Genomic DNA, 21,768 nt, shown 5'->3' with positions numbered 1-21,768 from the left:
CTAAAAAAAGTAAAGGCATTGAAAAGTTATGAGACACAAAATACCATTTAGTTCAAAGAAATTCCCACAGTAATTGTCGACCAAATGTTTATTTTTTTTATTTTAAGGAAACAAACAGCTTCTGTTAGTCCACTGTTACTAGGGGACTTGCGTTCATGTAAAATAATAAAATGCAGCTTACTAAATCAATGTATATTTAAAACAACAACTAAACTTAAATGTAAAGTCGAAGAACTATACGAACTGACTCAATTTGAACTTTTGCACCCTCTAAAACTTGTACAAACATAAGCATCACACAAATTTGTGTAAATGACCTTATCTGATGAATTTATTTAGCAAATAGCATCCCTAGCATGTCATTCATAAATATTAAACCTACTGTAAATGTAAAAGTACTAAAACAGTGCTCTCCAGAAGACAGATGGGAGAAATATACAGGTTGGGGGAATCAAAAAGCGAACTGAAGTTTCTTCTGCTTGCTCACCTTTAGATCCCTATGTACAATGCGCTTCTGATGGCAATACTGCACCGCAGAGACAATCTTGGGGGGAAAAAAAAATTATATATATATTACAAGGTTGCTAGAGCATTAATATTCACAGTTAGAAATACCTGCACCATGTGGGCTCCCGAGTGGCGCATCCAGTAAAAGCACTCGCTAGAGTGCAGGATGCGCTCTATAGCCTGGTCGTCGCGAGTTCGAGTCCAGGCTATTCCACAGCCGACCGTGGACGGGAGCTCCCAGGGGGCGGCGCTCAATTGGCCGAGCATCGCCCGGGGGGAGGGAGGGGTTAGGTAGGCCAGGGTGTCATCAGCTCACCGCGCACCAGCGACCCCTGTAGTCTGGCCGGGCGCCTGTGGGCTTGCCTGTAAGCTGCCCAGAGCTGCGTTGTCCTCCGACGCTGTAGCTCTGAGGTGGCTGCAGGGTGAGTCTGCAGAGTGTAAAGAAGCGGGCGGTTGACAGCACACGCTTCGGAGGACAGCGTGTGTTCATCTTCGCCCCTCCCGAGTCAGCGCAGGGGTGGTAGCGGTGAGCTGAGCCTAAAAATAATTGGGCATTTCAAATTGGGGAGAAAATAATAAAACCACAAAACATAGTCACCGAAATAAATGAAAGTAATAGAAACTGCACCCAATAGTATATGTATACATTGTTCTCAATTATTGGGACACTCCTGTTGGTTTGTGGCATATGTGTGACTGTGAACAAGTCACTTAACCTCCTTGTGCTCCGTCTTTCGGGTGAGACGTAATTGTAAGTGACACTGCAGCTGATGCATAGTTCACACACCCTAGTCTCTGTAAGTCGCCTTGGATAAAGGCATCTGCTAAATAAACAAATAATAATAATAATAATAATAATAATAATAATAATAATAATAATAATAATAATAATAATATTCCATATAAATGTTGAAAAAAAGACAGCAAACAGGAATAATTATAATAAAACATGCAACCAGTTCCTCACTGCAAAACATTTACAAGGATTCTAGACAACAGGGTTGATAAAGTATGTCATCATGTTAAACACAATGAAATAGCATTTGTACAAAAAAATAAATAAATAGTAACATCCACATTCAATGCATTCTTTTTTGGTCTGCAATAACAACTTTAGCCACCAGGAGTCAGCAGTTAGTGGACAGTATTCATTTCAGGATTTTAGCTGTGTAATGTACTGAATTAACAGGAATTTCACTTATTGATTACTAATAGGTGTCAGATTAAATAGTCAATGAATGAAAACAGAATGCCATGACCTGCAGAATTATTTTCACAGAATTAAACATTACACAGCCTGAAAATGATACAGTATGTAATCCAATAAATCTATTTAAAAAAAGGCACAAGAACATGGCAATAGAGAAGCGCCAGAATGTCACTATGTCAACATGACACAACGTACTCCTTCTATCAAGGGATGATTCACATTGTTCTCTACACAATCACAAGTTATGTAACGTTCATTTAATGTGTTTATGAGCAACATTATTGTAAAAACACATGTCACAGCTACTGCTGATGGACGTGCTTCACAGTCCTGCAATTGTTATGCAGTCAGGTTCTCAATGACAGATGGAATCATATATCCGCTGTTAGCACTGAATTTCTGTGCATTATAAAAACCTGCTTGGGCTAGTTCTGAAACAAGTGTGGTCATGTGTTAGGTACAGCACCAGATCTGGTTAGTGTTGAGAAAGAATCCCCAGAGTTAAAAGTACAAGTATAATCACTTGTCTTTGGGACAGCTGCCACAAAACAAGATGTACTGGTAATCTGATGATCACAGGTTAACAGTTCAGAAGAATCTTCAGCAGTTCCCCATCCGTTGCTGTTAAGCACATTTAGTGTCATCACTGTCCAAGCTAGTGCACTGCTTAGATTGTACAGCATGTATTGGTGCTGGGAGCGGTGTTTTTGTTTTTTTTTTGGTGGGGGGGGGGGCAGGTGGGTAGGACAAAATGGTACTTACCTGTCGAAACTTTGCCCTTGCCTCTTTCTCTTTCATCCTCCCATGTGCAACTAAGTAGTCAAATACCTCGCCTGCATCATAAAACAGATATGGATTTAACATTGAAGTTTAACAAACATTTTACTGGAGCTAACACTGTTTATTGCTTATTTCAAACTCACCCCCACTGGCGTATTCCATTATTAAATAAAGTGTCTTCTCTGTTTCAATTACTTCAAATAATTTAACTGTGGGGAGAAAAAATAAATAAATTCAACTTTCACTTAACAGTTCACATCTTCAAAAACAAGTTTTTACCCCTTGGACTCAATTCAACATTTCTTCTGTTACAGCTCATACAAGTCCGATGAGGTTCATGCCAAGTCACACACAGTATTAGCAGCTAAAATAGACACTTTCCTTTTGACCTCCATTGTTTCCACAACACATTACGTGGATGTAGTTTTTTCCCTGGAAAACTGCCAATACATGACAATGCATCTCAATCCAGCTCTGAACAGCACTAGGTTTCTCACAAGCAGAGACTGGCAAAAGTGTCACATTGTGCACAATTATTTAGTAATTTTGTAATGCGCAATACTTTTATAAAACATAAAAAATAATTTCACGTGTGACCAGAGCCAGACTTGAAGCTAGTGTTTCTTAAATAACAAATGGCTAGTTCACTGCAGTGCAAGAACTATACTAGTGCAGTTTTTCTGTGCCAAAAACTGCAAAACCTTATACTGTACATATATGTTTTGGCACAATACTGTAGCAGTTCTATAATTGAGTGAATGTGATGCATTTATCGTGTTAAAAAGCAGCTGGCACATTTTTGTTAAAGGTTCTTTCTCTTTGACATAAAAACAAAGGGGTGGCGGGCTGCAATTCAACCACGTTTTGTTGAACAAATGAACAATGAAGGAAGAGGGTTATTATTTTTTTCACCCATCAGTCAACTGTCTCACAGAAAGAAGGGAATATTGTTAAGGACAACAGTGATGATTATATATATATTTTTAAACTATCAAATTCAATGCACAATCTGCTATTTATCTCCCGTCACAATCTAAGCCTATGCAGTCAGGCCCTTATTATGTGTTAACAAGCTGTCAGGACGCAAGAGAAGACAGAGATAAATAGTTTCCTTCACAAGGGCTTCAATGAGCTCAAACCACTAGCACTGGGGAACGTGAAAGTAATATTACAAATCAGGGATGGGACAATGGAGGCATGCTGACAGCATTAGCGACGGAATATGGTTCAATCCTACCTATATTCGGGTGATTCAAGATCTTCATTATCCTTACTTCTCGGAAGAGCTGTTGAAAGAGGGAGAGAAAGAAAGTGAAGTAAAAAAATAACTAAAACTTTCAAGTCTGTGTGTTGGTATAGAAGGATATGCTAAGATTAAGGTTCCAGTTATCTGACCCTCCTATTCATGAGTGTAAGTCTCAGACAGGGTATTGTGCAGCAGTTTCAACTACTGCTTAAGGTCAAGGTCACATACTGTTTCATAATATGCAGATCACAATACTTGTGATGGTCCTGGTGGGGTACTACTTTATGATGTTTAATAAGATAAAATTATCATTAACCCTTAGCGGTCCATTAATTCAGCGTGTCTCAGGCACTTCAGGTCCAATTTATTTTCACATGTGCAATTTATTTTAGACGCGCTGTTTAAAAGTATTTTTTTTCACAGTAAAACAGGTTTAAAAGGCACTGCATATCAACAGGACACTCAGTACTGCATCTCGAGCCCCGGCCCACCACTTGTTCGCTGTATTTTTCACATACCTCTTCATAGTACTGCATACCGATAAATCATCTCCTGATCACTCGTTTTATCACCAAACTCCTCAATAATGCGATCCAAGCCATTATTTTATTACAATAACATCTAAAAAAAGCTCTGCAAATGTCTATGATATTCTTTGAGCGCTGGATGCAGAAGCAGCTATCTTGTTTGTTTATGTCCGTGTTATCTATGTGGTGTGTATTCATGAGATACGCCCCTTTTTTTTCGGCTTCTCTTGGCTCCTATCGGTCTCACTCGGCCATTGAATGGTTTTCTCGGTTTTTCCCAGAGAAAAAACGACTAGAGTCCTGTTTTTTACGTCTTTTTGATGATGTCGGACAGGGTCCGACATTGGACCGGAAAGGGAAAATTGCAATGTATATCTCCAATATCTCCATTTTGCTTGGGTCAGGAGAACAAACAGATCTCTAACCCAGAGATCATTGCAATATAGTCCTCTTTGGTGCCAAAGTATGTATCCTTCCCCCATAAAACTCCCCTCCAACTGAGCATTGTTTTCCAAATTTTGAAAGACAGTAAAAAAAAAAAAGGGGGGGGGGAGGGGGAAAGAAAGGTGGGCTATTTGAGTTCACCATCCCAAGAAGAAACCATATTAATGGTAATCTTTGTCTTTTTACCTCATCTGATAAACTCCACACAGCGAACTACACCATAGCACGTACAGAAAGTGGTAGAAGGTTAAATATTAGTAGAGAATGCCACAGATAACACTGAGTGTAGGTTGAGAACAAGAGACATCTAAGTTATAATGTTTAATAAAAGTCTCGAAGGAGGTCCAGGTCGCAGCATTGCAGATGTCATATATTGGGACCGACCTTAGTTTTGCCCAAGTAGAAGCCACTCTCCTTACTAAGTGGGCTTTGATGGATCCTGGGGCCGATCTGTTACCAAGGTTGTACCAGAATAAAATTCAAGAAGTAATCCAGTTTGAAACTGGTTTGCCCTGGGTTTGGGAGTTAAAGAGATAAACAGTTGCCCTGATGGTCTGATCTCATGGGTCCTGTAAATGTAAAAATGTAAAGCTCTCCAGACATCAAATCAGGTGAAGTCTGGCCTCTTCCTTAGATTTGTGAGGTTTTGGGTGAAAATTCAGAAACGTTATCACTTGCTCCAAATTAAACTCAGTTACCACCTTTGGTAAAATCTGAGGGTTAGGTCTGCAAACAATCTTATCCGTAATGGAACAATGTGTTTACTTGGGGGTCTTAGATGGTTAATCCCCCTAATGAATCTAGGTGTTATAGCATGGCCTTCCCAGCCAGGTTAAATGCTGGGAATTGCAGCAATATGAACCTTGATGGAGGAAAGAGAGAGACCCCTATGAAACAGGTGACTGAGATAGGATAAAAACTCAGATAGAGAGACTGCTGTATGGTGCACGGATTTTAAATTGCACCAGCGGATAAATTCGCTCCATTTGCCAGTTGAAGCCTGGAAAGTGGAAGGTTTCTTGGATGCAAGAAGAATGTTTATTACTTGCTCAGATAGTACTTGTTCTTTTAGCAGTTGCCATTCAACCTCCAGACAGTCAGTTGAAATACTGACGGATTGAGGTGAAGTATCTTCTTGTTTTTCTGGGACAGCAGACCACGGTTCCCCAGTAAGTGTAGCCATTTCCAGGATTTCTGAAAACCAAAACCTTTTGGGCCACTAAGGTGCTATCAAGGGGAGGCTGGCCTTATTGTTTTCACATCCGGGTAAATAGGTTGCATGGATTGTAATGTCCTGTGTTCTGCGCCAATTCCAGAGCTGCATGGATTGTAATGTCCTGTGTTCTGCGCCAATTCCAGAGCTGCATGGATAAGAGGCAAAGCTCCCAAGACTTTGCACCCTCCTGGTGGTTGATGTATTTTACTGCTGTGGTGGTGTTGGTAAAAAATCTTTATCTCCCTTCCTCTTAAAACTGGGCTGAAGTGTCTCAGTGCTAAAAAGATTGCCAGAAGCTCCAGATGACTTATGTGGAGGTGTCTCTGTCCTGGTGTCCAGGTACCCTGAACCTACGCTTTTGACAAGTGTGCTCCTTACCCTCTCAGGGAGGCGTCTGTGTAAAGACGAAGCGTAGAGGGATTTGAAGATGGTGGCAGCACCACTCTCACCGGTGTGAAATCCACCACCAACTGCTTTCTGTTGCAGCTCCCGGGGTGACCTTGATGTGAAGGGAATCTGGAAGGGTGGAGTCTCCTGGTTGGACTGTCTTGGTAATGGTGGCTAGTGATACCATTTTGAACCTTTCTGACAGGAAGTACTTGTTCAGACCACTGATGTCTAGAATAGGTCTGAATTTCCCGTTCTTTTTCTGAATTAAAGTATTTTGAGTAATGGCCCTGCTCTTGTTGTAGGAAGTCTCCTTTTGGCCTTGAACAGTCCATTCGTGTTTTGATGATGCCTGTTACTGCAGGATGAGGTTGAAATGGTATTTTGTAACCGTATTGTATGATATACAAGGACCCAGGGATCGGCTGTTTTGCCAGTTTGTTAGAAAATGAGAAACCCTCCCCCCTACTGGCAGAGACAAGGGAGGGGATAGGCACTGGATGGTAAGAAGTGTCAGGAAGAAGTAGAGGGCTTACCTACTTCTCCAAAATGGCCACATGAGGGTCTGTAGGGCCTGGTCCTTGACCACATTGAAAACATGGTTGTCTCCCAAATGAGGAATGTTGTGGCTGATGTTTAAAAGAACATCTGTATCGAAAGAGCCTCTCCTAAATGGTGCGCCTCTCATTGCTGTTGAACAGGACTGAATAGCCTGTCTCGCCTCCTTTATCTGGGGCACAGTGCCAAAGTGCAAGTTCCCCTGAAAGGGTAGCTCCAGTATCTTGGTCTGTGTATCTGGAGTTAGTGTCGATGTCTTCATCTGGATACACCTCCGAGCAGCCACCGCACTTGCCACAGTCCTGGCGTTGGTGTCAATAGCATCACAGCCAGCCTGAAGTTGTAAACTAGATACATTCTTGCCTTCCTCCGCTAACTGCATAGCCATTTCAATATTCTCTGGGGTAGGTGTCTGTAGTGCAGCAGACAACTGACACCATAATTACTGACTCCCATACCACATGTTGAAGCCGTGTAGCCCCATCTCAGGACGATGTCCACCTTGTCTGCACGATCTGATGCTGCGGTTCTGGAAGATGTAGCCGCCCCAGGTGTAGCTAGGATGGTATCTAGCATAGGTGGTCTGAACAGATGGTCTTTATGTCTAGCTGGTACTCAGTAGAATTGATCTTTTTGTAGCCCTCGAGGAGGATGCAGCGTGGAGTCTATCAGATCGCTGAGGCACGGGTGACATAGCTCTTCCCTTCTGTGTAGGAGTATCTGATATGTCGATACACATTTAGACAGAAATCCCTACTGCAAGATGGTGATAGTGGAGAACCACACAACATACAACAGAGGGCATGGAGAAGACTAAAGATTTTTTTTTTACAGAAAAAGAGGAAAAAACACAACAAATAAACTAGCTGAAAGCCTGCAAAAAGGAAGAAAAATTACTACTACTTTTTCTCTTTTCCTTTAAATAAAACTCACAATCGCGAAATGCCAATACTGAGTCCGTACCCAAGCAAATCGCAGGAGAAATTTGGACTGCAATGCTCAATTGGAGGGAGTTTTATGGTTTATGGGGGAAGGACACCTACTTTGGTGCCAAAGAGGATTATATTGCAATGATCTCTGGGATAGAGATCTGTTTGATCTCCTGACCCAAAGAAAATGGAGACTGGGAGTTCACTCTGTGTGGAGTTCATCAGATGAGGTAAGAAACTATTTTGCAGGGAAAACTTCAATGGGAAAGGTGGAGCATATATTCTAGGGGTGGGAATTTTGAGTAATTTAGTGCTTGAGTACTTGAGTGTTAATTTTGAGTACTCGACCCTAATGCCAGACAATATTATTCTACATATGCGCCACAGAAATTACCACGTTAACACTAGAACTGCCGTGGTTATACTCATACCTAAAACCGCCACCAGCAGTCATTATGACGGTACATTTTAAACAACATCAATATTAAAATGAAAGACAACCATCCGATACAACTCAAAAGTACAAGCACATCATATCAAACATCTGCACTGCCGAAATGCCGTATTTAAATGAACAATTAAACATAAAAGGTTTTTTTTCGAACTTCTCACATATAAAGCACTACTTCAAAAAATGAGAAAAATATCATAAAACTAACATTTCAAAAGAAACTAGTGCGTAAACAGGTATATGTAAATACAAAACTGTAAAAACAAAAGTATTTTTAATTTAAAACGGAAGTAACGTGTTAGCTCTTGCATGTGTATTTCGGTGCAGCACAGAATCCAAGTTAAGCTGCTGCAGCCTGTAGCTTTGCAGTTTTCTGATGGAAATGTTTCTGCTGAAGCGCTGTGGCTAGCTTCATATATATATATATATATATATATATATATATATATATATATATATATATATATATATATTATTGTAAGTTATATTCAAAATAAAAACATGTATTAAAGTCAGTCAGAATTACGGCTTTGTTGCTAGGTGGGCGGGCTTATAACTTCCTTATTTTCGTGATCCTGCCCTTCAAACGCTGTCAGGGTATTTATTTAGGAAAAGTCATAAGCAGACAACCACATAACATACGACACGCTAAGCAATTTATAATTTGAAAACCTCAACCCATCAAAATGACTTCTGTGGCTACTGTTAAGGTGGTATACGTGAATAAAATATTGTAAAATATTGTAACAACCCCTGGTCTTCAGGCTCAAAGCAGGAGACGGAGACGGGATTCAGGCGCTAACAAAAACTACTTTATTAATTAAACAGGGTCTGTGTTTGGGTCAGGACCACACCACAAAAACAATAAATCCTTCCTCCTGTCTCTAGCCTAAAAACTCGCTCACTTTCTTGCTCGCTCTATTCCGCACGCGCACGCACGCACGCACGCACGCACGCACGCACGCACGCACACACACACACACACACACACACACACACACACACACACACACACACACACACAGGCTCCGCTCCATGTTGGGAGCCATGTTGGATATTTTCTTCCGCCACTGTGTTTGACGCTGGTTTAAAATATGTAGTGTGAAACGGTTACGTCCAACCCTGGGGCGAACCTTAACCCGAGAATTGTAGAGAACGGCAAATGCGAATGCATGTAGGGCTGAGTCACCCTGGGGCAACCCCGTGTCAACTCAACCCGGGTTTTGTTGGTGTATGCATATCCAGTAAAGGATAATAAATATATTTGCATTCTGTATAGTACTGAATTTTGACCCAGAACACTATTCCTCCTAAATGACAGGGAAAACTAATAATTTGCACAAACCGAGTCACTATTACGAAGAGGCAATTGCACTGGTACCGTAGAACACAATTGGCTCTAGAAAAGGGATAGCTATTGTTGTTTTCTATGTTAACATCATCCTCGACTGTGACAAAACCCCCTTGGCCCTCTCAACTTTTGAAGCTGCCAGGTGGAAACCCAATGAAGGCTTTTGATGACAGCAGCAGATGCTCACTGTATGAACCAACAAGCAAATGTGACTTAATGACATGTCTTCAAAGCACACTGTGAAAACATCTCCTGACATCTGAGTGTTGCTGTTACACTATGCCGCTGCACTAGCTGGCAATGATTATTTCTCAAGGGGCCTGAGCCTCTTTGTGTTGTTGGCTCTTCCTGAGGCACAAAGGGTGAATATTTTAGCAGACAAATACGATAAGCCACAGCTGATGCAATCTCAAGTGACAAGCTCACAATCCACTGCCTGTGATGTAGAATCAGATGATTTTTCCAAGAAGCTCTTTGTTCCTAGATAGTTGTGCGTTCTTTCTACAGTACAGTATGTACTATAAATGATTACTCATACAGTACTCTTGCAAGCTGCAACCAAACACATGAAAAAAAAGCATACTGTACTGTAGCATCTGTGGGGAAATCTTACTGTTCAGTTGGCTTAATGGGAATTTGTGGTCTCAAAAAAAGCTAGAAAAGGATATGGAGTAGAAAAAATATTGTGAGCATTTCAAGGTTAAAAGGCATTACTAACTACCAGAAAAAGAAATAATTGAATTGTGCAAAAGAGGTCATGTCAGTCTACACTGCATAGGCTAGCCTTTTAGCTGCACCAGTTTAAACTGAATCCCTCTCACTCACTGCTACTTTTACTTCATGTTCCAGCTACAGAATCAAATAGGCGTTTAAATGAATGGATAGGTCACATGTTGCCACATCTGGCCGCATCTCACACAATAATTAAAAAATCGCCTGGAACGGAGAAAGTTCAGTGAAACACTGATCGCCTGCCACATTTCTGCAGTGTAGCAATCACTTTTATACTAAAGTCTAATTAGAGGCTTAGATGTGTTTAGTTCACGGATTAGGCAGCAGATTTTGATGACTTTGTTATTGGCTTCAAGCAAAAATGAAACTTCACCTTACAGTAGTTTGTCCTTAGAAAAAAAAAAATAAAAAAAAAAAACTGCTGGCAGCAAGCAATGGAATGCAAAGAGCAGTTTAAAACCTCTCATGAATAGTTTGGCACACAAACACATTTCATTAAAAATGTACTGCTAACAAATTATTTAATATCAAATCTTAGCTCTTGGGCGCATTATCACTGGCCCCCTTTTTTCTGTTCTTGGATTTCATACTTCAAATTGGAATATGCAGACACTATAGAAGTAGAGGATTCTGCTACTTAAAAAAAAAAAAAAGAAGAATTTGCTTTGTCCTGGAATTTGTATATCCTGATTTAAAGAATGCAAAGACAATCAAAGTACCACAATAAATGAAGGACCTGTGATAATGACTATTATTATTTTTTTGGTTTTGTTAAAGAAGTCTTTAACATTAAAATAATTAAACTTTTACCAACAGTACTCCGTTAATGCAGACATAAAAAAAGTACAGCAATTTAAAACACATTCCAGCTATCTGTGTGATGTTGTGTTCAGTGATACAATAGTACAGTTTAAATAGTCTGGGCTAAATAGCAGGGCAACTTGCATTTATTTTACTGTAAAATATATTTAAATAAAGAGACTTCGGAAGCACATTTACTACAAAACAGCAGGTTATCACAGCTAATTAATATCCAGTACAGCGTTAATTGCTTGGGACAGCTGGAATTTGTTCTTTTAATTAGGCAAAAAAAAAAAAAAAAAAAAGCTTTTTAGGCATTTATTACTCAAGGCATCTATTTGTACAGAGTCTAAAACTAATCCATCATGCAGTACTTTCTAAGCATGTCGGACACAAGTAAAACGTAGGGCTGCAGTACAGACTCGTTTTTAAGCCTGGCTGTCCTTGAGGAGCCTTCAGCCCAGTAGTCGGAAGAAATGTCACCTTTCTCTTTCTCTCTCTCTGGGATTGCAGAGCTTATCTAACTCAATTATTGATCAGCCGAGCAAGATAGCAGCGATCGTGCAACTGTAAAACACTACAACCCATGCAGAATGACAATGAACAACACTACCACAATTACAGCACTGTTAATATTATTAAACCCTAAATGCTGTAAATTGTAGTGTGGAAAGTGTTAATATTACAGTAATTAACCCAGTATCAGATATTTCATACAATACCCTGACCTGAACCTATAAATGGTTGTGATAACCAAGTGTACAATAGTTTGTATATGGTAGCCCACAAAGACAGCTCGGACTAAAGCAATTGCTGTAAAGAATGCTCCTAGTCTTTGCGTTTGATAGCAGAGGAAACTTATCTGATGAAAGCCACAAAATAGCCACTATTTTAGGTCACACGAAAATAACGTTGTCTATATCTCCAACGACTTATTTAACAGTTGTTGTAGAAACTCCCCTTAGACGGATGCTTATATAACACAGGAGAAAATGCTAAAAAGTAACATCTTGTTTTCAAGTACTTTTTGTGGACACAAAGCATCATTTCAACACAATTAAATAATGCTGGTGTACATTACACATTAAAATTAGTTTTTGGTAAGGTACTGTATGTCACTGGTCTGGATACTGGCTTTGGTACAAACACTGATCCTGAGAGACTGGAGCATCTTGGGGTAAAGTGTGGGGTAAAGCTGAAGCTATATGCTACATGAATATGGCACTACCACAGTACAGCATGATTGAATTTAAATCAGCAAATGCAATTCACAGTGGAACTCCAAAAACAGACTTGCGCTGTGTAAAAAAAAAAAAAAAAAAGTGGTCACCATGGCTTATAGTATAGATGGAATAACGTCTGGTAATAAATGGTAATGCATCCATATATTTGAGAGAGTACTTCTCACAATGTAGCTGTCCATAGCTGTTATTCAGAGGTGAGAGCTCAGGAAAAGTAGGCCACTATGAGCTAAATTCACACCCTCAAGAACTGGTTCTAAAAGAATACCCATACTAAAATTCAGCTCATAATATAAATCTAAAAGTGTTACTGCACTATCCCCTTCACTGTGCACATTCATCCACCATGGAGTACAATAAAATATGTAAATAGACATCTTTATCTATGCTACCAGGGAAAGAGATTATTTATACTCCCCTGATTATATTATTTACTGAATAATTTGTGTTGCTTTATGGGATTCATAGATACAATGCCTTTGAACAATTATCTGGGAAATGAGAGAAAGAAATGGTCATGCATCTAAATTTCAATTGTACCAGTGACCTATTTACTGTATCCCCATCAGCCAATGGGCAGTCAGCTGCCTGCTCCATTACTGGGGGGAGGTTTGACCACACCTGCTTTCATCCTCAGCTGCTGCTATTTATCAATTCAGTATTTAACAAGCCAGTTGCAATGCTACTACAGCAAAGTGTGATAATAAGGTATACACGTATACAGTAATTATAAGAAGAGTGATTAACTGTAATAAAATTAGCACAGCATGTTCACTTTTGTAGTTCCCTGAAGGAATCTCAGTTTTCTGCCTCAGCGTTATCTATAGTATTACACCAAATATGATAGATTACAGCTGCATTGTCACCGAACAGTATTTGTTTGGTTCTTTAGGTTAAAATATTTTAAGAAGTTTCTATGAATGTAAGCAAAACAGCTATAGAATGATAAATTAGAATGAGAGCTTACTTAAAACAAAAAACAAAACCTGTAGACAGGGGTGGGGGATGGGGGGGGGGGGGGGGTTGTAACCCTTAATTGAGGAAACAGACAAGCAGAATTAACTGATGATTAGTTTGAAACCATCCTCTCCAACCCATTACAAACTGTTTTTCTTTTTGGTAAATTATGCCCCTGGAGACATACTGTCTATCCTACTTAGCAATGAGGTCACCCATATAAAGCATATATGATCGATTAATTAGTGCTGTAACCTCCAAAAAATGGCTAATTCCCTGTATTGATCCAGATGTGTGTCTTTAGCAAAGGCCTGGCTGCCTGCTACATCTACCAACATGGAAATAGACAACATCTACAGAACAAAACATCTACAGAACTACAGTCAGCACTCACATCATGGGTGGCGATTTTTTTGATATTTCAAAATCGGATTTGATTTAAATCACTTTTTTTTTTGTAGTACCATAGGTTGTAGCTCTACAGTACTTCCAAATTGTACATTTAAGGACGTTGGAAATGGTGGTTTGTGAATAGTTACATACCAAACTAAATTACTCAATCTTAAATGAATACATAAATAAAGCAAATTATTTATCATTGTGGCATCCTCTAAATGTGAACTACAAGAATTTAGCGATGGAGTACGTCAGAGAAAAATCCCCCTCACTCATCCAGGTCATTCTTTTCTTTTACTTATCTTTCTTTGATTTCCTTTCTGTGTCAGTCCAAACACACGCAGTTGTTACTTAGGACTACTTACTTTTTATAGTGTGTTCAATTGTTAAACTTCCTGACTGCACCACTAAATAAACCTGGTTTCAATGCAGGTCTTAACACAATTGTTTATTTGGGACCCCATTGCACTGTCATCAAAATCACTTCGGCAAATCTGTTAAATGATTGGGCAGGCGCTCTATAACAGGGCAAGACATGTCTTCAGAATATCATTTCAGTGCAGTATTTTATTTTTATGTCTTCACTCCATTTATGTGCCGCAGAATCGGGGACAAGCACCGTTTATGCTTGCATTCGAATTTGCGCTGTGATCAGAATACAGCCCTAACAGTTTTAGTTTATAGACAGTAAGAGTTTAAGATGTTTGTGTTAAAGATTTTTAAAACATACTTGTCATGTCTTTTCCTTGAGAACTAAATAAAACAGGTAGTAAATGAAACAATGATTTAAATCAAAGTTGTTGGTTTTTTTTGTTTTGTTTTTTTAAATTAAGTAATTTAAATCGTGATTTAAAATCGGCCAACCTTGACTCGCATATCCGACCCTATAGAATTTTGACTTCAGTGACGGTTATAAGAGTGTGAGGCATATCTGATTATTTCATTTTGGCCCGTTCCAACCCTTGTCTGTTTTTCAGGGAACACAAAAAAAAAAACATAGCTGAAAGGACTGTGTTTTAAAATAAGTAGGCTTCCATTTACATGTACTGTAGTTGGTTTTGTTGGTACAGTATTATATTTTCAACAGAAGTATTTTACATTCAGAACGATATGATTCTGAAAATATCACTTGCCAAAAGAGATGACTGTGGACACTTGAACTGTAATACAATACACACTTAAATCTGGTACGTATTGTAGCAGTATGCAAAATTCCTCATTAACGACCCAACAGCAAAACAAACCCATGCACAGAACTGTGTAAAATGTAAAAGGCAATGCAATTTAGCAAAAGATTCAGAAAAAAACAACACACTATCCAAAATTAAAACAACGTCCAAGTCAGTAAGTCAGTATTCAAAATTGAACTATAGTGCTGCTCGATAAGGCCCTAATGTCACAGTTCACTTGCAAATGAAAATGCACAAAAGCAACTATAGGAATTGATTTTATTCTTAATACAAGCACGGTAAAATGAGACTGAAGTGTATTTGGGTGTTGTATGTCTGAGTGCTGACTGTATTAATAAACACAGACACTGGACAGCCTGCAGCAATGATACACCACCACAGTTTGAGCCACAGTAGGTCTTCAAATGCAATTTGCTTTTAAGGAACTGTGGCTACTGTGTGTTGTCCCTGAAGCTGGTCACGCTGTCTCTCCCCTGAGCCATTGTGGCTGGCATGGGGACATAATGATAACCCATCCAACACCAGGTGACATGGCTGGAATGTTAAAATTACATTTGTCAGGCAAAAAAAAAAAAGATTTTATTGCTCAGAACCAGATGAATCCATTCTCAGGAGAATCATACAGTAAAAGGGACATGCTGACCTAGATTAAGAAAACAGATTTATTTAAAAAAAAAAAAAAAAAAAAGCTTGTATAATCACTGCTTCAAGGGAATGGTGTTTGTGAAATCTACAGGTTACATGGAAACGAAAAACAAGGTGTATCTACAGACCTACACAGAAATAGCAACAGATCTATAAACACAGTCAACTCCTTTTAATATCAGTTGATTTAATCAGAAGTTACCCATTAACAAGCATTAAAAAACTCAGAAGTGTTTATACAACAATATCACTATTTTGCTGCAGAACTAAAATACTGCACCCACTACTGCCCGGTTCACTTTAATATTTCAATATACATTCCATCACACTGCACATGTACAACACAAAAAAGAAAGCTGTATGCAAGCCCACTGTTCTGCATGCTACATGCTACTTTACTTTATACCTGGAACACTAATACACTTTAGGATTTTATTTCCCAAAGTGACATTAGGTGGGATGGAAATCAGCTACATCTCTGTAAAGGTGAATGTTACTAGAAATGTGACAATAACCAAAGTGATACCAGAGGTTCGTCCCCATTGACTCCCAATATGTAATATAATACATCCAGGACATTTCAACAAAGCAGAGAGGTTCATTTCACAGGAGTGATATTATGTGGGCTTGTCTGTTTGCAATTGTACAGGGATTAGGCCCCTTGTAAGTCATAATGCCAAAACCATGCCAATGTCATTGCTCACTTGAATTTGATTATCAAAAGGAAGGTTTTCGGTACCGTCTCAAATAACAACCTTAATGTAATGGACAAATAACCTCAATGCAAGGTCACGTGTGCTGTGTGATGCACTGCCATTATGGGTTCTGTACCCCGTCGGTGAAATGGGATGAGGTAGAAAGCTCTATAACCACAAATGCAGAGTATCCCACCACTTTTGCACAGTGATTAAGATAAACACACTACATTTGCATAATTGGTTTAAAGTAGTTTGTGGTGTATGCACACATGCTGTGGTTTATCTAGACAGGGTAGAATGTAGGTACTACCACAGAAAAACCCACGGGAAACACAATACAAATGCTAATAGGGGCCTCAGTTGAGGCCCAGATCACGTGGTGAATTAATTATGTATTAACATCACTGAGTGATATGAATGATGAATGAATGAGCAGAGGTTTAGAATTTCTCATAGTTAATTAACCATGCACATATGGAATTCAACTGTGCCCCATATGGACAAGTTTGTATTACATCATTTTATTACTCTGGCTGGTTCTGTGCCAGTACCAAAATGCAGTACGTTTAAGACAGCTAGATTAAGCGACAGGATGGGTTCATATACTTCATGTGACTAGGACAGCCCCATAGCTGTCCTAGTCACATGAAGTCTTTACTGTGCTCTGATGTTATGAGTGGAGTTATCTTTCTTCAACCTCCATTTAGATATGCAGTGGTGACATTTTTAATAAAACATAGTCTGGGCCCTCCCTATCTCATTTTAACATTGATAATACTGAAGATACAGTAGTAATTATTACTACACGGAGATGAGGATTCCACATTCACACACACAAAACTGACACACCAGGTACTGGGCACATTTTGGAAAAAGTAAATAAAATAAAATCAGACAGCAAACCCTGATGGTCAGGCAACTAGTAAGCTGCAGGGCTGGCCTTTGTCCTCCAGAGGTTGGATACTCGCTGACATTCACCCTTGAGTTCCTGGGGGAAAAAGGAAGCTGGTTGTAGGATTCGAGGATGTCCACTGAACCTTAGGGTCTCTTGAGCCATGTGAACCAGTGCTCTATGCTCTAGTCTGTATTGAGCATAACAAACTGAATAGACTTCAATCTGAAGGTAACACTTCGTCTTTCACTGAACACACAGGGAAAGAAACACCAGCCACCACCAACTGCTTTCTGTTGCAGCTCCCAGGATGACTGATGTGAAGGGAATCTGGAAGAGAAGGTTTCCATGAAAAAAGGAGTATGCCTCATATGTAATCTTGCATCCCTTACCAGGGAAACTGCTGCTGACATGTGTCCTAAAAACTGTTGGAACAGCAGTGCTGTTGGTCTGGCTCCTATTTCGGAAGTACTTTGCCAGTTGACAAATTGTGGTCACCCTCTCCTCTGTGAGATACACTCCTCCTGTTAGTGTATTGAATTGTGTTCCCAGAAAAACAAATGACTGAGCTGGAGCGAGTGATGATTTTTCTTTATTGATCAGCAAGCTGAGGTTCTGAAAAAGTAGAAGAATCTTGTCCCTGTATTCTACGGCTTTTTCTTTGGAGGGAGCTCTCAACAACCAGTAGTCTAGGTAAGTATAGATGTGGATGCCCACCCCTCTGAGATGTTGACCGAATAGCCTGTCTTGCCTCCTTCATGTGAGACAGTGTGCCCTTGAGTCCGGTGCCGAAGAGTAAATGCCCCTGGAAGGGTAACTCCATTATCTTGGCTTGTGTAGTTAGCGCTGATGTCTTCATTTGGAGACACCTCCGAGCAGCCACTGCACTTTATTATTATTATTATTTGTTTATTTAGCAGGCGCCTTTATCCAAGGCGACTTACAGAGACTAGGGTGTGTGAACTATGCATCAGCTGCAGAGTCACTTACAATTACATCTCACCCGAAAGACAGCACAAGGAGGTTAAGTGACTTGCTCAGGGTCACACAATGAGTCAGTGGCTGAGGTGGGATTTGAACCGGGGACCTCCTGGTTACAAGCCCTTTTCTTTAACCACTGGACCACACAGCACTTGCCACACCTCTGGCGTTGGTGTCTATTGCGTCACAGCCAGCTTGAAGTTGTATCTTGGACACAAGGTAAACGTTCCTCTGCTAACTGCACGGTCAGTTCAATATTCTCTGGTGTGGGTGTCTGTAGAGCAGTAGACAACTGATTCCATAACTTATGTTGGTATTTTACAGCATACACTTGGTAATTGCTGACTCACGTACCGCATGTTGAAGCCGTGTATCGCCTCTCGTATCGCCTCAATGGGCTTCCAGACTGCCACGTGAAAGGGAAACCTTTCAAAAGGCTTTTTTGTCCTTTGCATCAGATGCTCAGGAAATCATCCTCATCCTTTGTAGTTGTCTGGATATTTGTACCAACTCTGACATGTTGGTACACATAATAAAAGAAGCCACTACTGTACGACAGAGATAGTGCAGAACCACACAACTTGTAAACAGTGGGCATGGGGACGACAGGGTGCACACACACACTGACACACTAATAAAGTATTAACACGAAAAAGAAAAAAAAGAGAGGTGGAAAAATAATAACTAGCTGTAAGCCAGAATATCTGTCTGTATCTGCAGTACCATATCTCCAGGTTATTCAGAAATCCTTAACTGCCAGGTGATATGCTGAAGATGGCATTTCCACAGTTTTTTTTTTTTTATAGAGTTTTCTTCCAATTGAAAACTTATTGAGCATGTTAGGGACAGAAACATCAAAACCAAGCAGAACTGAAACAGATGTTCAAAAGATTCCATGAGGCGCAGATGTGCTGCCGTATGTGAATCACAAAGTGTATTTGATTCTGTGAAACCGGGGAGGGGGGGAAGGGGGAGGGCAGGTGTTGCTGTACAATTAAATTACTGTAGCAAAAACAGGGCAGGTCTACGACAGTCTAGTATTACTTTTGACAATCAGCAAACGGTCCAGACACACACACACACACTCAAAGATGAAATGAAGGGGTGGGGTTTAGAAAAAAAGGTGGGGTGTCACCTACCTGTTTAGAAAGCAAGGTCATGTGAAACTAAAACAGAGGGAGAAAGATGAAAAAACTAATTATTGGGAAAACTGCAGCAAAACCACCCAGCGCAATGATAAAACATAACCAAAAGGTATTGGACAGGTATAAAAAAAAGCTTTAAATTGAACTCCCCCCATGTATCCTGACTAGCAGATAAAGCTAGCAGGCACAGGCAGGATCAGCAGCTGCCCCAGGCACCTCTCCCAGCAGGAGTCACTATTAAATGGCAGCGGTGTAAACAATCACTTCCTACTGTAGCAAATTATGTAGTGTTGCCTTACCTTTAGTAAGCTTTATTACTCACTCCTGCATAGTTATAATGAATGGGCTCCAATTAGTATTGGTTTAGGTGGCTAATTCTCTTTCTCTTGTTTCCAGCAATTCAGAAAATGGATATAGTAAGAAACATCCTTTTTTTTGCTGTAGTTTATTCGCATAGACTGAGCTTTGTAAAAAAAAAAAAAAAAAAAAAACATAAAATAAAATATATTTGAAATTCACTAAACTCTTTCTAGCAATATCGGAGGCATCCGTTTTCACCAGACAAATTATGGTAGAACTGCACTAAAGAGAGTCAGTACTGTACTTCATGACATCTGCTGTAACATGGTCAATCTAGGGCAATACGATGTATGCAAAGATAAAACCATTAAGAAATACAGTACAGTGGCAATATCTCAGTGGTAGTAGGATGGCTGCTCAGTGTATCTTTAAATCCTTTACACACTCCAGAACGGATTGCTATTTTTACTATGTAGTCCTATTCTGTTACTAACAAGTAACCAGGATTGTGGATTACTTGATCCACCTTCCCTTCTGAATCTCTTCTATGGTTTCAACTTTGTTTCCATGTTAAACTTCGATTTTCAACCATTAATATATCAGAAATTGTGTGGTGTGGGGCAGTGATGTCCTTTGGAACAAACAAACAGTTTGTGACACTGTCTCTTTAAATCTTTAAAACGGTCTTTCAATAGCATTAGTATTTTAAAAGATAAAAAGGGGGAGGGGGTCAAAGCGTAAATTTCCCCTGTGTACAATAAGGTAAAACTGCAATACCTACGGGTATGGTACTGGGTCACTGAACAGCAGTCACTGGGGGATATTGACTTTCTGCAACTGACCACCTGCACAGCACTGCCAGATTATTTTTTGCAATGCCCCACCAAATGTTTGAAGTAACCAGGAAAAATAAGCTAAATTGTGTTTTTTAAACCAGCCGAAAACACATAGCTGCACATAGGAACACCTCCTAAGAGAACACTTCGCCTAAAGGAACACCCTTGTGGTGAAACTGATTTTTCCCATTGTAAATGCTCTGGCTAGGAACAGGAACTTCACTTAAAAGGACACCTTGGTTGGCACTGGTAGCAATTTGTTCACAATGGATACAGTACTGTTTTGTAAAAAAGCGACTTGTCATCGCGAGAGTGTCTTGAGGGACACTCATTGGTTTAATAAATCTTTCCAGAATCATATCATTGAATTATTTTGTATTCTGATTTCCACAAGTGCACCTCATCGCTACAAAATGGCACGTAAACAAAAGGCAAAATGCGTCGCCGTTTCTCTTGCTACATAAAAGTTGGAATCAGACACAAGTCGCATAGTAATTTGGTGTTTCCCTTTCTGGTGAGGTGCTTCACCATTCTGTTAAACAATGTGCATGTCTTGTATATTGCTGCTGCTGCATTTTTTTTTTTTACATGTCTAGGGGTGCTCTGTTAATTTAGTCTGACAGCTAGTTTATTAACATTAAGTTAACCCTAAGTAATGGCCATTATTTTTGCCTCTGCCATTGTGATAGACCGAAACACACCCGCAGCTAATTTCACAGTACATAGAGATTTAAGCTTTTGACTGTTGTTTTGCTTTAGTTTTATTAACGTTAGTTTGTCTGTTACTTTATTATTATAAGTTAACATACACACTGTTGTTTTGCTTTTACTTATTCAGTTCATTTCATATGTTGATGGACATGCGTCATGACAAGTAATACATATGTATTTATTTATTGATTCATATTGTGTCTGGTGGCTAACTCCGTCTAAGTGAACACTTCGTCTATAAGAACATTTTGCTTGCCTCCTGGGGGGTGTTCTCTTAGCCAGAGACTGCTGAACTTGTATTTAAGAAATATTTATGCTTTTGTACAGTAAAATATATTGTTACAATATATAGTGTTACATACAAAATAAAAATAAAACCCTGGAAGGTAATGTTATAAACATTTGTTTATTTTTATTGATCTGCTTGCTAGTTTAAAAAAAAAAAAAAAACATTTCTCAGAATTTACAATATAAGCATCGTGCTTCTGATGAGATCAAATGTGGTAGGACCAGGAAAAATATATATTCACAATGTACTGTAAAATGTAATTGCCCAGAACTGTAGGCAGGTAGTCTTTAAAAATATATATATAAAAACTAATTCAATTTTTACTGATACAGTTCATAAATTAGTGTT

At 39.4% G+C, this 21,768-nt stretch overlaps 1 protein-coding gene across 16 annotated transcripts in view; it reads right to left on the bottom strand.

The window, feature by feature from the left end:
• The window catches only part of LOC117402838 (serine/threonine-protein kinase MARK1), an 86,466-nt gene that overhangs the window by 19,320 nt on the left and 45,378 nt on the right, over window positions 1–21,768 (bottom strand). For 9 of the 16 annotated variants that reach the window (XM_059024486.1, XM_059024488.1, XM_059024494.1 and 6 more), the window contains exons 4-8: window positions 19,279–19,305; window positions 3,735–3,783; window positions 2,641–2,706; window positions 2,480–2,550; window positions 488–544 (exon numbers count right to left, since the gene is read on the bottom strand). In XM_059024486.1, coding sequence (XP_058880469.1) covers window positions 488–544; window positions 2,480–2,550; window positions 2,641–2,706; window positions 3,735–3,783; window positions 19,279–19,305 — 270 coding nt within the window. The remainder of the gene's footprint in view (window positions 1–487; window positions 545–2,479; window positions 2,551–2,640; window positions 2,707–3,734; window positions 3,784–19,278; window positions 19,306–21,768) is intronic. The other 7 variants (XM_059024491.1, XM_059024492.1, XM_059024498.1 and 4 more) reach the window with 1 other exon arrangement.

This window comes from Acipenser ruthenus, chromosome 5 (genome assembly GCF_902713425.1).
Source record: "Acipenser ruthenus chromosome 5, fAciRut3.2 maternal haplotype, whole genome shotgun sequence".
In the NCBI taxonomy this organism is placed as follows: Eukaryota; Metazoa; Chordata; class Actinopteri; order Acipenseriformes; family Acipenseridae; genus Acipenser; species Acipenser ruthenus.
This window is presented reverse-complemented; position numbering and strand designations above follow the sequence as displayed.